This window comes from Gossypium raimondii, chromosome 5, assembly GCF_025698545.1.
Source record: "Gossypium raimondii isolate GPD5lz chromosome 5, ASM2569854v1, whole genome shotgun sequence".
NCBI lineage: Eukaryota > Viridiplantae > Streptophyta > Magnoliopsida > Malvales > Malvaceae > Gossypium > Gossypium raimondii.
This window is the reverse complement of record NC_068569.1, coordinates 14,661,595-14,678,565: the sequence shown is the minus strand read 5'-3', so window position 1 is coordinate 14,678,565 and position 16,971 is coordinate 14,661,595. Positions and strand designations below refer to the sequence as shown.

Below are 16,971 nucleotides of genomic sequence, written 5' to 3'. Positions count from 1 at the left end.
TTTTATTGAGTCTTTAGTGAATAAAAAAATAATCAATTAGGTTATTTTATTAACGACAATCATTAGTTGATCATTAAAGGCGCTGACACAACAGTACAGGGGATGGCACATAACAGCATATTGACATGACATACCACGTCAATAAAAATATTAAATAACTTTTTAATTTTTTTTAATAATTAATAAAAATTACATCTAAAATCAACTTGGATGTAAAATTATTAACAAAAATCATTTAATATTTTTACATCTAAAATGTTCAATTTCAATAAACCAGAGTTGTCTGGATTTCAAATCTCAGAAAACTTTATGTCAGCGGACAACTTTGCCTTATTTTGTGCTAAACATGATGCAGAGTACACTGAGGATGTTCATGACACTGTGAATGCACTGGATGCGCCTGTAAAGTACTCATTTGGAGAGTCCTTCGTTTTCTTAGACGATCCAAAGTGCCTGAGCCGATAAACACCGGAAGCAGCATCCTCTGGCACTCCCCATTCAATGGTTACTAAACCATACAAACTACCGTTATCAACTGTTACATTCCACTTAAAATACAAGCAAAAATCGTCATCGTCGTACACTGGAACCCACCTCTCCCCTTGAAGCATCTCTACTACTGCAAATGTGCCTTCTATCAGCAGGTCATATCTTGGATTAGCGCTCCAAAACGTAGCACTCGGTTTATCTCCCTTCTTGAATGATCCGCCTTTTGGTTGAGCAACATCTTGCTGCATGTCTCCAAATCTTTTGCCAGGGGGCGGTGAGTCTCCTAGAGGATCTTGTAAGAGGCTGAGTTGAACAGAGGAAAGATCCGGAGGTGACAAGCCGGTTCCACCGAGCTGTTCTCCAGTAGCCATTGCTTTTGCAAGTTTCTTAAACTCTTGGATGTAAGCTGATAATGTATGAGGACCATATAGTGTTGAAGCAGCCTACATATGTAAATTCCATATAGGACCATATGAGATATTGAAACAAAAAGCAGCAGGTAACTAGATTTGTTGTTTTGATCCGAGTTGTTGTAGTCTTCCATTTCCTTACCTCGTATCGCTGCTGCTTGTACTCCTCAAAAGTTACTATATACTGAGAATAAGTGTTTGTGAGCCCTGCCATTACAACACGTGTCTCGTTATCAAATTCTCCATTCCCGTTATTTATCAATGTCTCTTTAACTGCTTCCCTCAGCCGCCGACCAGCCATTGTCGTGAACTCTGCAGTGTAATTAGTGGAGCATTTATCTCGGGCAAATGACTAATGTAAGCACTAAAACCTTAGTCACGTAAAGATAAATATGTCAAAGACCGGAAGGTGAAGTGATCAGTTAAGAGAAGGCAAACCTCCAGGCACAGATAAGATAACAAAATTCCCCAACCTCAGAATTTGAATTGGGAGTATAGCGGGCTGCAGAAATGTGAAGTGGTGTGAGACAAAACAAAGAAAGGGTTCGTATTTGGACCACAAGCTTACGGCTCTTTAAAAATGGTCTTACCGCCCAAGCATAGGGGACAAACATTTCGCCAGTGCTAAGCAAAACGGGCTTGGGTTTTTGGCAATCTACCTGATACTGGCTAGGCTCTTTCAACAAGTCCCTTAATCGTTTCCACATCTCATTTATCTGCACACAGGGAGATACCAAAATCTTAGGTTCAAGGACGACAGACCCAAGACAGCAAGTCATGGTCCGATATGGATGCCAATTGCCAAGTGCAAACCTCGGTGTCTCCTTGTTGAAAACCGAACACTCCGGGCCCATCTGTAGTTCCAGCAGCAAAACCCGCTCCAACAGCCGCTGGACAAGTCTTTACCACGGTACTTTCATTCAATTGCACTTCAATGCTGGTGAAATTTATATACGCGTGGCGGTAATCAATTTTTCCACTCAAAGGATTAGTAGCAGAACTGAATAGCTCCATGGCCTTTTCGAATTGCCTCTCTCCTATGATCTTTGTGCTCAATATTTCATCTGGGTATCTGTTTCACACTTTTAAGTTAAAAAAAACTAGGCAAACAGTCATTTAAGTTAAAAGAATATGTGGTATAAGGTATAAATACCCAGGGCCACGCCCCACGCAAAGCTGGTCATTGCCATTACAAGACGAGTGATTGAAATCACAAGGCTTGCCAGTGTCTGTGCAAAATGCTCCTAGCACATTTGGGGTCACATCTCCAACATTTGATTGGCAGAAAGCCCCCACAAATCTGGACCCATCGTTTTTTCTCACCTTGAAGCCTTGGCTGGTTGTTTTCCCACAGGGTTTTCCTCCCGTGGCCTTGATCTTTTGAGCTTTGTTTCTTAGTGTGCTGATGTCTTTCTCACACGAAAATATTGTCAAAAGCAAGTACGATGTCTATCAAACAGTGCATGGAATGTTCTCTTTTTTTTATCATTATCTGAATTTAAACAACAATAATGAGGGCAATCCGAGATATGCTTACTTTGAATGGTAGAAAACTTGGTGTTTCGAGTAGAGAGGGAATTGTTGCTAAAAGTGAACCAGTCTTCAAAAAACCTGGCAGCGGCGCCTTTGTTGTCTCCACTGATGAGCCTGTTTTCTCGGCTCATGGACGTTCCATGCGTGGCAAACCAGGAGAATGCACCTATGCTCCTATTGCTTGCACTATCCAAAAGCTTCAACAGGGTCATTGTTGTATCAACGTTGGTGGTGTATCTAGCCCTTTCTTCTGGAGGGTTGAACAGGTACGCACTTGGGCTCCTATTTATTCCCGCATTTTCCACATCCCCTACAGAAAAACATGTCATGATGCTTGCTAGTCATGCTGCTCATATACCTTCATGGAAAAGAAAATCAACCATTTGAAGTAGAAAAACGCTTACCGGTGTTCAACAAGATTGAGCCAGGTTTTAGGTTGTTGTGAGCCTGAATAATGCTTTGCTCGATCGCCGTGACAATCGCAACGAACGTTTGGTTGATAAACCCTAGTGAAGTAACAGAGTAAACCACGTACTGCAAGTAACCAGCAGGCCCAGCATGTGTATGCGTGCCACTGATCGCCAAATTTTCTTGTGTATACAAATCTCCGAACCTTCAAAAGCAAACATTTCACATCTAAAACGGTGTGGATCGTATATGTTAATCTTATCTTGCATGGCTTTGGTTTATTACCTTGTTTTGAGTCTCTGAAGCACTTTTATAGTGACAAGCTGCGATGCCATGCCTGCATCAAGATTAACAAAAGCAAACCTTGCACCTTGAGAACTTTCAGCAACGATGAAAGTTCTCGCTCGTAGTCGGAAATGGATTCCGGCCGTATTCTGATCTATGTTAGCGTAGCCCATCATGTTAACCCCAGCGGCAGGACCCGTCATATCGTAGCTTCCGACTCCAATCAAATACTCGCCATCAACTTCATCTATCAAGGCAAAAGCTGCACAAAGAGCAACAAAAATCGGTAACAAATGCTGGTGCTTATGCATTTTGTCAGTCTAAAGAGTGTGTTCCTCACTAGATAATCCATCAAGCATGAAGCTATATATATATATATTTTTACACACATACGATAATGTTTCCTAGTATTTAGTGAAACAGATTCGGCTCATGGAATAATAAAAGGAGGGTCGTGATCATCTCGTTTTGTCTATACATTTCTAGATTAGTTTGAAAATTGAGCACAAGAAGCATCATTTATTGGGTTGTTCGGCATGAAGGAGATTGACAAAGCGTGGGCTTTGTCTATTTTCAACGTATTATATGCTGCTTCTGCGGCAGCGTTGATCTTTTTTTGGACCCCCGCAGACATATTTCTCAAAGTGCATTCAATATATATTCATTCAAAATCTTTCTCAAAGGGCTTGTTTTCAAAGTTTTATACATATACCCATTTGCATAGGCAAAAAGGGGCTAATTTTGGGACACAACAAGTGATAAATTATATAATTCAGCCTTGGGTAATCAACTTCCCTGGAAAAGTCTACAATCTCATCATAAAAAATTGAAAAGGTCTAAGATTAATCTGTTTTATCAAGGATTAGAAAGGTTCAATCTGTTTTTTTCACAAAATGAAAATTTATACTATTTTTTTTCTTAATTTGGTGACCTTGTAATTGGAGTGATGGAGAGATATAAGAAAACAATATTTTTATTGTCAAATTAGCCATTAGGCACATATAATAGAGGTCTTGAACTTCTATTAGACGTGGAAAAATATTTAAAAAAAAAAAGAGAAAATGATGATAAAAGAACAGCTCCATCTAAGATCAAAGAGCACCACCCATTGCGTAAAATTGTTTGTACATCACATGTGACTTTGACTATTCTGGCTATGCTTTTATGAGATCCATATGGTGTCTTGGTGTGTGTAGGAAGTTTTTGAATTCTGACATGAAAAGATATATATTTTCGAATGAAAACCATCCAAAGAAAATAATGACATTGTGCTCACGAAATCAACGCAGTTAAGGAAAAAGATACTACGAAATTGGTCGATGGGTCTTTATTGATACGTTTCACGCATACAAAAGATTAGTGATTGGTAAATAGCAATTCCTAGCAGCTGACATTTCAACCGAAAGGTGAGAGATAATGCAACCACTTTTCGGTGATCATGGGCCTTGCCACCTTTACTCCTTCCTCCTCGGTGGAACTTCTCTCATCATTTTTTTCCTTTAATTATTTGCACTCAAATGTAAATCACGTACCTTCAAACATTTTTAGCTACTTTGGATTTTTTTTTTCAAATTTTAATATTAAAGTGTTATTAATACTGTAATTTGAATTTTAAAATTAAATATTTCATTGATGGATTCAATACTTCTGTTTTATTAAAAATGTACTATAATAATATTATCATCAAATTAATCGGGAAGGATAAAAATGATGGAAGTAGTGACCAAAACTTGAGTAATTAAAAGTATATATTTCATATAAGGAAGATGTGATGTTGCTGAAGTTTATCCAACTTCATTACTGACCATAATTCATTTAGAATAGGTAGCAAATACAAGTGGCACTCCAAATAATAAACAACAAAGCAAGAAATTGATTCATTAAATACTGTTCGAATCACAAAAAGACAGAATGGAAACATGTCATTTCTTACATACCGAAAGCAAACTTTTTTTTTCTTATGATTTGTACTAAAAATGCTGGGAAAAGAAGAAACTTAATATGAAATATACAACAAATACAACCTCAAAACAAAAACAGATAATTTTTTAACAATTTAAGAAACACACAATCCCATCAGTATTTTTATGTGAACTTGAATCTCAAGCCTTTTCTTTTTCTTCATCTGATTTGGAGTGGTAACCAGGAAGCTTCTCCTTGATTTTCTCCAAAATTCCCTTCTTTTCCTTTGACTCCCCTTCGTGATGGGGCTCAGCTGCTGGGGCTGGGGCTGGGGCTGGGGCTGGAGCTGGGCTACTGGCCTCTTCAGCTTTCTTGTGTTGTCCAGGGAGTTTCTCCTTGATCTTCTCGAGGAAACCTTTCTTCTCTGGCGTCTCTGGCTGGACTACTGGCTCATCGCACTTCTCTACTGGAACTGAAGTGTCCTCTTCTTTCTTCTCTCCTTCTAACTTCTCTTCAATCTTTTCTTTCAGTCCCTTCTTCTCCTTCTTTTTCTTCTTCTTCTTCTCTTCTCCTTCACCTTCTTCCTCGTCGCTTGACTGCATGTTCAGGCAACAGATTTCATGTTAGGATAATTATAGTACAACCAAGTCCCATTAATTTAACGACAGGTGAATTAGTGTACTTACAGAGCTGGAGCTGCTGCTATCTGATCGGTGAAGCTTCTCCAGGAGACCATGCTTCTTCTTCTCCTCACCTTCTTCCTCTGCCTTTGTCTCTTCGATAGTAACCTTTTCAAACTCGGTTACGATCACCTCCCCTTGAGGCTTCTCCTCTTCTTTCTTCCCCATGAAATCGAACAACCCTCGGTCCTTGCTCTCCACTGCTCCTTCACCGCTAACGTTGCTCTCCAACTCAGGGGCCTTACTGGTATGCTCCTCGGCCATTTTTGACACTAAAATATGATCGAAGGTACTCAAGTGTTTTCGAACTATACGGAAATGGAATGGAACGCTTGGATGTCTATTCACTTATTCACAGTTGGCTACTGAATACCGATTGATGGATTTTGAGATGCGAGAAGCTGGGATTTTATAGCGTCCAAAAGCATCATCACCCGTAACGCGGTTCTGACACGATTAAGAAAAGGAACAATTTTAAAAATAATAACAATAACGGAAGGTAACGGGCAAGCAAAACGAGCGCCATTTCTGTAACCGAGGTCCGCAATAATAAAAGGAAAAAGAAATCTCTCCAACGAAATTGATTGTTTGTCTACTCGCTTTGTTATTGGTTTGAGCGCATGTGTCAAGCGAGTGTAGTCGTGCTTTATAAGCTAGCGCTGGTGGAAATTAACAGTCAAAAGGCCGAAAAGGAAAAAAAATGACACTCTGTACTACAAGTCGTGCGACCATGCGACCATTCGAATCAATGACACGTGGAAGGAGAACGTGGGTGTGGTGGTGTCTCGGCCTGAGAAGGTCGGTGTAGGGGCCCAGGTAAGAGAAGATGTGCTGCCACGTGTCGTGGCTTGATGAAGAAGGACACTTTGAGATCTGCGACTGTTAGGTTGTGGAGTGCCCATGGAATGAATGGTGGGGTTGGCTTCGTTGTACGTTAATCTCACTTTTTTAACTCCGTTACATTCCTGGGGGTACGTTACTTGAGGTGGAGCCTATGTGACTTTGACAGGTGGGCGGTTTGTGATACTATACCCCACTTAAACTTTTTTTTTTCTGAAAGGTACCCCAGTTAAAATATTAAATATACACAGGCTATGTATTATTTATAAATTCTTTTTTGCTACTTATCCGAATATAAAATACTTGATAGAGTTGGATTAATTTTTTTCGATTTTTTTTATAAAAGAGTGTAAAAGAGTTGTTTATTATTTAAAATAAATTTAAAATTTAAAATTAAAATATAAAATATAATTTTTATACTTTAGAATCTATATTTATCAAGGATTATATTTTGTAACTGAATAAAATCTATAAACTCGTATAATATAATTAATTAATTAATTAATTAGTAAAATTAAAGTTTTTAATTAAATAAATATAATTTGCATATATAAGTATGATTTTATTTTAAATTTTTAACAATTAATAATATTAAAAATATTTTTATAATTAATAAAAATTAAATGTGTGAAAATAATATTATATATATAAAGATAATATCAATACATTGATAATTTAAGCTACAATGTATATATTTATTTATATTGTTTTCATTATCAGTGTAATAGTTATTATCACTTAATTCAATTTTCATCCACATTAAATTATACTTATCATTTTAGATTAATTATCACTTAATTAATATTACAATTATATGTCAATTAAAATTAATATTTAGCACTATAAATATATACATTAATAAGACATTTTCATTCAAAAACTGATAACATGTTAATTTGCATGATTTTTTGTGTTTAATTCGGTTTATTTCTGAATTGATCCCTGCTAAATTAGTGCTTTTATGTTTTAATCTTATCAGAGATGCAATTGAGACACTAAGAGACAAAAACAAGTAGAAAAGGACCAAATTAAAACACAATCAATGAAATGAGGCCGAATCAAAAATGTGGAGAAAGCCAAAGACTCATCAAAATTTTTGACTTTGTAAAAGTTAAAAATAGAAAAAAAATTATTTTTATTTATTTATTTATTTTTATGTTAAATTAGTTAAGGCTAAAATTTGTAAATTCTGTGTATATAAATAGGCCTTAATGTTGTTAGGAAATACCTAATTTTAATGAAATTAAATAGCCATTATTCTTTTTCATTCAAATTGGCGTGAGCATTCTGTTTCCATTTCTTTATTCTTTCAAATTGGTCTAATTTCTTTTAAAGTACTTTTCTTTTTCATTTTTCACCACCATCATCAAATCACCTTTCAATTCTACAAAGCATGCTTCACTAAATTCCCTCTTAGTTTTAGGCCGGTGCTTTTCCGGTGGGGAATCGTGAGATACGTATTCGTGCTAAAAATCCTTCCAATCGATATTTACCTTTTTTCCCTAAGTATCGGGATAGACAACTCGTCCATTTTAAACTCAATTTCAAGTCAAAGTGCACGTTGGGTTGGAGTCGTGTTTGCTGACAGTTGGAGAAACGAGTTGATCGTGCTGTATTCGGATCTCTGAGAACAAATCAAGGAAGAAGTGATCAGGTTTAAACGACCCACGCGGTTGAGACCGTTGATTTGAGTTGGGTTCTTCAGAGCGCAAGGCTACCGGAATCTTGAATCGGGAACACGTGTATCTCGGTTAAATAATCAGTAAGGGTTGGTTTGCAAGTCGTATCGGGACCAGCTACGAAAGGAAGAATTGGTGGTTAGGACATTCTTAACTACTATAACCAACGTATTGTTTAGAGGGGAAATTTGATTTTCAAGGATCGATTCAAAAATCTCGAAATCTATCGAGTTTAGGCTAAGGCTTATTATCTTTGATTACAAAATCTGAATTTAATTTCCAATTTAATTTTTAATTTATTTAATTGTTTAATTATGTTGTTTCAACTGTTTAGTTTATAAACATTTCAAAACTCCCCTGATTTATTTGTTTATTTTTAAGCAAGTTCGTTTGAAGTCGTGGGCACGACTTTCAACACGACAAAAATTTTGATCACAAGTTAAAGATGGAAGTTGATTATAACATTCAATCTCTGTGGACTCGACTCTACTACCACTCTTTACTACTATTTAGAGTTATTTTGTAGGAGTTATTTTTTGTGGTTTTGACGCCCATCAAAACCATATAAAGATTTATTGAGAAAAAAATCACTTTTTAGCATTGTTTAATAGGTTTTGTTTCCATTGCCAAATATATATATATATATATATATATATATGTGATTTTCATTATTATTTAAGATATTTAGTTATTATTATTTGATATTTCATAGTTTTACTATTATTTTATTTTAATAATATTTACATAACTGTAAACATGAAATATCATGTCAAAGGTAATAAAATATTAAAGTAATAATTATTTGTAGATGAAATTTTAACTCATATTTGAATATCAAGTTATTTTATCTAATTACTTAGTATTTTACTATTGTTTAGTTTCCATTTTTTTTATTTTCATTATTTTTAAAAAAATATTTTATTCTCTCAATTATTTTTTCAAATTAGTAGACTTTTATTATAACTAGAGGTGTTCATGGGCCGGGCGACCCAGCCTGACCCGACGGCCCGCCCGAAATATGAGAGGGTTTGGGTAAAAAATAGGCCCGAAATATGGGCTTGGGCAAAAAAATGAGGCCCGTTTAAAAAACGGGTCGGGCCTCGGGCACCACTTTTTTGGCCCGAGCCCAGACCGAATATAATAAATATATTTTTTATTTTTAAAAATATTTTAAAATACTTTTTTATTTTAAAAATATTTTAAAAATACTTTTTTAATTTTCTATTTTTTTGTGTTTATTTAAAAAATGAGCCGGGCCGGGCCGGGCTCAGGAATTTTTCCCCGGGCCAGGCCTGGACAAAATTTCAGGCCCATATTTCGGTCTAAAATTTTTTATGGGCCCGGCCCGGCCCATGAGCACCTCTAATTATAACTTAGATCAATTCTAATTTTTTACACAGATTTAATAATCTAAAATTAAAATAATAGATAGACTTTTTTTTTAAAATGTAGAAAATAATAAGTAGTTAAGAGAAACTTATTATTTAATCGATAATATTTTAATTAATTCAATTTTAATTTATTTATTTTAGTATTAGATCATCCTATAAAGAATTTAGGTTTAAATTTTGATAAAGGTGAAAAGTTAAAAATAAGGATAAGATGTAGTATAGATTTTTTTAAAATTTATATTCTATATTTTCTAAACAATCTAATTGTCTTTCGTAATTAATTTTAAGTAATTTATCAAATAAATTTTATAACTTAAATTCAACATCTAAATTTTCAATACTTATTTTTTCAACCCTTAATTTCTCAGTTTATCAAACAACACCTTAATTAAAAATGTATTTTTAAAAATTATAAAAATATAGTACTTAATAAATTAAAAAATACATAAAATCACACGGGAATTAATATAATATAAAAGGATATAAAAAAGATAAAAAAAATTAAACACAATAATTAGCAAAAACCTACTTATCCACTCCCTGAGCCCCTGATTGTAAATTTGTTTTTGGAGCAAAATAACTAGGATGAGATAAATGATAGGCCGTGAATTAATAGGATGCGAGTAAAACCATCGTAAAAAATGAGAAAATTTAGAATACATTTCGGTAATGACATATATTTTTACTAGATATTCTATCACTATATATATATATGTAAAAATTATGTGTTTAAAAATAATACATAATAAATAATAAAATATAACATATTAAATATATATATAATATTAAAATAAAAAATTAGATTAAGTTGCGAGCACAATGAAATTTAAACACGTAAATATATGGTACTACGAATATTAAATGCATTATAATTATTTATTTTGGTGTTGCCATCAATCTTTAGTTGGTGTCGAGTTAATTTGTGCCACTACTTCAATTAACAAATTTATCAATGCTAAAAATTCTATCACAAGCATATGCGTGTGGAAACTACGTATTGAGAATACATAGGTTTGTTCAAATACAACATACAATAAATCATGAAACGTAGTGATTGAAACTAATTAATAATAACACATGCAATATGTACAATATTAAAAAAAACTAGGTTAAATTGTGAGTGAAACGAAATCTAAACATGTAAATACATCATATTCAAAACATTAAATAAATACAATTGATAAAGGTAGTAAAATTAAAATGTACAAAATATTTCAAGATAAAGTTTTAATTGAGCAGTCAAGTTAATGCTTTATTAATGAAACTGTCATGGGTTAAATGTAAATTATTTATTTCTTTATTTAGAAAAATAAAAGACTAAATTTTCATCAAATGGTATAACTTATTTTAATTGCGGAAGAATATTTTGTAATTTTCCTAATTGAATTGGTACCGATTGACTTGTAACACCAACTTAATCGGAGGACTTAAACAATAGTATAGATATATACAGTTGATGAATATACTAAAGTAGGTATAAAATAAAATAAAATGTGAAAAAATATTAAAATAAAGTTCGATTATGTAGTAAAATTAAGGCTTAATCAAATCATAAATGATATGGGTTCAAATCCTATTATATGTAAAATTTTTGTTGAATTTTTTAAAATAAAAAAACCTAAAATACTTGTAATATAATTTATTTTAAATGTAAAATGACCTTTTTATAATTTTTTAACCGATGTATAAGAGAGCTTTACAGTGAACACACTAAATACTTTTACTCAAGTATACCTAAAGGACCTTTTGGATGGATGGTTTGTTTATTTGCAGTTAGTGTAAAAACAACGGTGGCAGTAAGATTAAATATTGTAGTGATTCTGCAACATAAGATAAAAAGAAAACTAAATACACCGCACTGAAGATAAACACCCATTAAAATCATCTCTTAGTATGCTACACTCTCAAGTCACTCTTACAAATTGGGATGAGAGTGCCAATCTATTTATAGGCAACTCCATGTTGATTTATAAAAGTCCACATTCACTCAAACCAGTAGCTAAGATCATCCCAGCTCCAAAATATCATCCTAAGGTGGTGTTGACTAGTCTCAAATGGTTTAAAGGTATTCTAAATGACTCACCCATGCATCGGTCTTGTATGGCTCCTTTCAGTTCATTCTGGAAACTTTTGACCTTGTTTGGCATTGTAGTGTTGTTTGAACTAGGTTGGTTGGATAGGGAATCGGTTGGAAGATTGGTCCAAAAAGTGGCGTTGAATCAGTTAGACCGAGAATCAGTACGAAACGCTTGAACTAAATTTTTAAAATTTTTTTAATAATTTTTTAATCGAACCAATGAACCAATAACTTGACTGATTCGACCATCGATCCTTTGTAACTTTGTTCTTGCGTTCTCCAAGACAATTTGCCTGGCACAATGCGTCTAGAGTCTTTATTGACCTCTAGGAGTTACCTCATGCCCTTAAAATGTTCGAACTCTCAATTTCTTTAGAGCCCTAATAGTGTCTTAGTTGGCAGTTTTGACTCTCGGTTGTTATGAAGAATCTCAACACACGGTCCATGACACATGACAATATGAGTTTCATCCATTAAATCTTAATTACTAATATTTATATATATTTTATAATTACTACATATATATTCCATAACATAATATTTCAATTTTATTTCGATAAATCAAATAAAATTATTGGTGAGAATCCAACTTTAATATTCATCAAACCAATCCAATATAATTTAAAACAAATACTACTCTTATTAGTTCCCGAAGAATAAAATAACAGTTTTATTATTACTTTTTCCAACTTACATAGAAGTATAGCATCAAAATGTAGCTGAAACATACCAAATATAAAGCCCATTAAGCAATAGGCCGGATGGGTGGTGCTCAGATTGAAAGCTCAAAATCAAGATCCAATTGATATTATTTGTAAATTTTAAGATTTAATTTTTTTAAAATCATGATTAAATTAATATAATATGTAAAAATTGAGGGTTAAAATTATTATTATATCAAATTTTCAACTACAACGTCACCCTCCCTTGGTGCAATTAACGGAAATGGACCCAAAATAACAATCTCAATTAGTTGGATGATCATTTTAAAAAAAATCATAATTGAGTGACCAAAAAAGACAATTAACATAGTTGGGTGACCTGCGGTGAAGTTTACCCAATAAAAAAAAGAGAGCAAGAAAATTAGGGGGAGAGAGAGGGTCTACGCATAGCCAACGCAACGAACCGAGGCCTAATTGAATCGATTGAGCATTGATGCTCTCCCTTGCCCTTTTTCTAGCTCCAATTCGTATCTTGCTCTGTAAATTCTCAAAATTTAACGATTTTTTAATCTCCAAACACCAAGAAAGTACAAGGCCGAAGGGTAGGGAAAGAAGAAAGGAAACGATGATAACGCGATCCAATTTAGCAGAGCAGTTGAGAGAGTATCAGATTCGATCTAAGCACGATTGGGCTTCCGTTTCGTTTTTCTCTTCCACGTCTAATCTTACCTCTTCTAGGTAAACCTAATTCCATGATTTGCTTCTCTATTTTTTGGTATTTTATTTTTTCGTAAAATTTCTCATTCGAATATTATGTTGAAATTATGACTGTTTTACCCTGGTTTTGATTCGATGACAAGATCTTCGTGCTTTACGGTCTGCTTATGATTTTTTTTTAAACCGAGCTTCGATCGGAAAACGTTACACGCAAGCTGCTTTATAGGATAATTGGGATAAACAGTAATTGGGGGAAAAAGCAAAGATTTTTGGAGCAATTATATTATCTTTTTGAGAATGCATTGAAATTTTAGGTGGTCAAAAAGTATAGGAAAATAATGTTTGAAATTGTCGATTCATCTTAATTTTCATCAGAAATAGAAATAAGCTAGCTGAAAGAAGTCTGTGCCGTTGGGGATAAGATTAGAATTAGAAAATTCCTCCAGTGGTTCTTTCTTTAGCTGATTCGTGGGAGTTAGCTGTTGTTATGAGTATGGCTTTTGATGAAAGCTGTGACAACAGTTTTAACTTTAGTTTTGATTTTGTTATTATATTGCTAATCGTTGCTTTTCTACTTGTGTGGTTGTATATTATATTGACTGAATTAACTGTGTGATTGTAAGAGCATTCAATGCTTGCTTTTATCTTGCCATTGATTCAGCTGTTATGGTTGTTTATCATGTATATCTCCAGTCTTTCTCCTTAGATATTATGAAGCATCTACAAGAGTAGAATGCTTTCCAATCTGTTGGTACTCGGGTGCTTAAAGAATTGTTTCAGATCATGGAGGATTAGGCTAGGGGTCCTCATTATTGAGAAGTTTTGACGCCAGAAGTTGAAAATACTAAACTGTTGGCATTGTACATGTGCTTCGCAACATGTGTGCATTTGATTGTTGTGTTACTTATGCATGTGTACTAGTTCCAACAAGTTTTGAAATGTTTGTAGGGTTATGATTTGATTAAATCAGTTGTATGAGGCAGGAGATTCTGACCTTTTATCACAGAATGTGACATAGAGTGTACTTGCTTGTGTAGTTTTTTTTTTATCCATTCATTTTGCCTTTGTCCCGTTTGTTCTTCTATGTCTCTGGATTAGACCAATTCTAATCATTGTGCTTTCTTGTTTTGTGGTTACAGGGTCGATGTTGTGGTCTTTGTTATATGGGAACTGGTTATTTTAGCATTCCTGGTTTTTTCAGCTGTTTCGTTGTATTTTAGGCATATGCAACTTGCCTTTATCCTAGTTTGCATCACAATGCTATTGCTTCTCTGCATGAAAATCACAAAACAAGTTAGATTGGCTAGGAAAAAGAAGAGAAGGATGCTTCTTCCTTTATCAATGTAGAACTACTTGAAGCTTGAATTTGTTTAAAACAGACTTGTGTAAATTTAAGATCTATTGATCATTGCTTTTGGCCTGAGGCAAGCTGGCTGTGATTAAAAGTATGTAACTTGGCCTGAGGCAAGCTGACGAAGGACCATCATTTCGATATGATCACCTCAAAAGTTGGTGAACCATTGGGGAGTCTAATGAGTTGAGCTGGAAAGTTGGGATTTTCTAATTGAACTTGTAGCAGTTAACTTTAAGGTACAGTATGGTTCTCACTACTTATCTTTTCCTTGTATTCGTGGTTGCGAGAAACTAAATTTCAGATGCTAATCCCGGTGGGAATGTAGTTAAACAATATTTGCTTTATTTTGTAATGTGTTTAGACTTGGCCGTAGTCTAAAAGGCATAAGAGGATAGGAGTGGATGCTGTGAGTGATTGGAACATTTTTGCATGTAATTTGCAATAGATCAATAGTATACTTTGATTGAAGAGTTAAATACTTCGTTTATTTGGTTTTTACTACGATGGATCCGTTTAAACTTCTTGACCCTTTAAATTTGTACAACGGTAAACAAAGTAGTTTTACATCTAATTTCTTGTTGCTTGAGTTGATTAAATTTGCTCAAATATCAAATTTATTGGAGTATTATTTTTTACAATGTTTTAGTATATGAGTTAGTAATAAACTAATTCAATTGATAATATTTAGTCATTCTCATGAGATAGTATTGACAAAAGAAGGAAAAATTATTGCTTATTTTGAAGAAATTTTATTTTTATAAGAGTGGTTACTCCATTTTTATTTTCAAGTTTAAATTTAAATTAATTATTTTTATTTTATTTTATTTCTGATAATTATTGCATGAAAAGAAACAACCTAACTTCTTCTTCTGTTTTAACTACTTATTTATCTGAAAATTATATATTTGCATATGAATAAGCAAAAACAAAATAGAGTAAAATTGGAATGAAAATAAGCAAATGTATTTGATAAATAAAGTTGTGAAAATAGATGTGTACATTGATTTACCTTCTCTATTTAAAGTGTTAAATCCACATTAGTCACTTGTCACATCTTTTCATGAAATACATCATGTTCCGAAAATGAAACAAATAAACACATTTACCACTATTAACCATTACCTAAGTTAACTAAAAATGGATATACACGTCTTCCACTATTCCACCTGCATTTGAGAATTCCATTCAAGTAATCACAAAAGCTCCCTTCTATACTTTCAAACTTCTCCAATAAAATAAAGTTGATAGAAAAAAGAACGATGAACAATCGAAAAACCTAGCTCTCTATACCATAAAAGAGAGCAAAAACTGGAATGGAAATACACGCATGTATTTGATAAATAAATGGACGCATTTAAAGAGTTAAATCCATTAAGTCCTTCTTCACATATTTATCCATATTCACCACTACTGACTAAAATGAAATAAATAACTAAACTTCCTCCTAACAATAGTCATATGAGCATGCCACTAAAAGACTTAGAAGTTGCACTAAATTTGGACGTTACTCATTCACTCGATAACATATTTAAAACCTAATGAAAAACACGTACATTCACATATAATCTTCATCAAATAAATAAGAGCTTCAACCAAATTAGCAAACTGAAATCTGAAATGAAATTCCTAATTACTGAAGAAGTTCCAGTCCAGTGAGGCTTGAAAATACTTCAGTGATCAAATATGCAACTCTCAACCCTCTCCGCATGGTATCATAGATGGTTTCTTTACTCTGGAGGGAGGGCATCGTCGCCTGTTTAAAAGCCAAATTAAACTTCATTTACCAACATTTTTTCCAAGCTAGCAATTTCATAATATACTGCTGCTGGAAGCCACCAAACTCGTAGCTATATGAACAGCAGGTTAACCATTTTTACTATTTTAGTAAAATAGCAAACATTATGTATATGCGTGCAAAGTTGTATGCAGTGCTTGACATATAAGAACTGAAACCATACTAGCCAAGAATGGTGACGGCCACCGGAAGTACAAAGGCTCGAATTCCAATTCCAGGGCATAGAGTGTGAAGGCTACCATTTCTTGACTCCATGATGGGAAGCCACGCATCCTGAGGGTCTGAGCTTGGGTATCCTTCTTAATTGGATCTTGAGATGGTTTTTGGGTTCTATTTACCGGCATCTTCATGTTCCACTGATAGCAACAGTCAATTTCTTAATGCAGAAGATGAACTGTACTTCATCTGCATGGACGCCATGTGTCTGATAAGGAGGAATAGAAGAATCATCTTCAACTACTTCACCAATCTCTATCTGTTATTCTCTTCATTCACAGTTTTTAACTTATAGATCGGCCAACCGCTAATTTACATTAGTTTCATGCAAAGGTTGTAACAAGCTTGAAACAACGTAATAGAAGCAAACACAGTTTCTGATCGATTATGTTCATTTGTGGTTAACAAGGTTGAAGAAGACGACGTTCGTTGACCGGCGCTATTTAACTCCTTGTTTTTTCCAAGTTCTCTCTTTGCTCCCATTCTTTTTGTTTTTCTCATTTTAAATATATCACGAAGCCTTTCATTGCTAG

General features: G+C 33.8%; 3 protein-coding genes across 3 annotated transcripts; 1 reads left to right on the top strand and 2 right to left on the bottom strand.

The window, feature by feature from the left end:
* Positions 1-371: 371 nt before the first annotated feature.
* LOC105766051 (neutral ceramidase 2) lies at positions 372-3,436 on the bottom strand. Its single transcript, XM_052630238.1, has 9 exons — positions 3,126-3,436; positions 2,837-3,045; positions 2,437-2,742; positions 2,053-2,308; positions 1,713-1,971; positions 1,490-1,615; positions 1,338-1,401; positions 1,042-1,211; positions 372-932 (listed from the first exon to the last, which is right to left on the bottom strand). Exons 1-9 carry the CDS (start codon positions 3,434-3,436, stop codon positions 372-374), a joined length of 2,262 nt encoding a protein of 753 aa, XP_052486198.1.
* A 1,542-nt stretch (positions 3,437-4,978) lies between these two features.
* LOC105769638 (phosphoprotein ECPP44) lies at positions 4,979-6,107 on the bottom strand. Its single transcript, XM_012590408.2, has 2 exons — positions 5,714-6,107; positions 4,979-5,623 (listed from the first exon to the last, which is right to left on the bottom strand). The coding sequence occupies exons 1-2, from the start codon at positions 5,969-5,971 to the stop codon at positions 5,228-5,230; spliced, it is 654 nt and encodes a 217-aa protein (XP_012445862.1). The 5' UTR covers positions 5,972-6,107; the 3' UTR covers positions 4,979-5,227.
* Positions 6,108-12,772: 6,665 nt separating this feature from the next.
* Positions 12,773-14,903, top strand: LOC105770600 (uncharacterized). The gene is made up of 2 exons (XM_012591877.2): positions 12,773-13,094; positions 14,213-14,903. Exons 1-2 carry the CDS (start codon positions 12,850-12,852, stop codon positions 14,418-14,420), a joined length of 453 nt encoding a protein of 150 aa, XP_012447331.1. The 5' UTR covers positions 12,773-12,849; the 3' UTR covers positions 14,421-14,903.
* The last annotated feature ends 2,068 nt before the right edge of the window (positions 14,904-16,971 follow it).

Coding starts and splice junctions, on each gene's coding strand:
- LOC105766051 (XM_052630238.1), bottom strand. CDS start 3,436: ATGCATAAGCACCAGCATTTGTTACCGATTTTTGTTGCTCTTTGTGCA. Junction 3,046..3,125: donor CTTCAGAGACTCAAAACAAG/GTAATAAACCAA, acceptor TTGCTTTTGAAG/GTTCGGAGATTTGTATACAC. Junction 1,212..1,337: donor TATCTTATCTGTGCCTGGAG/GTTTGCCTTCTC, acceptor ATTACACTGCAG/AGTTCACGACAATGGCTGGT.
- LOC105769638 (XM_012590408.2), bottom strand. CDS start 5,971: ATGGCCGAGGAGCATACCAGTAAGGCCCCTGAGTTGGAGAGCAACGTT. Junction 5,624..5,713: donor ATAGCAGCAGCTCCAGCTCT/GTAAGTACACTA, acceptor CTGAACATGCAG/TCAAGCGACGAGGAAGAAGG.
- LOC105770600 (XM_012591877.2), top strand. CDS start 12,850: ATGCTCTCCCTTGCCCTTTTTCTAGCTCCAATTCGTATCTTGCTCTGT. Junction 13,095..14,212: donor TCTAATCTTACCTCTTCTAG/GTAAACCTAATT, acceptor TTGTGGTTACAG/GGTCGATGTTGTGGTCTTTG.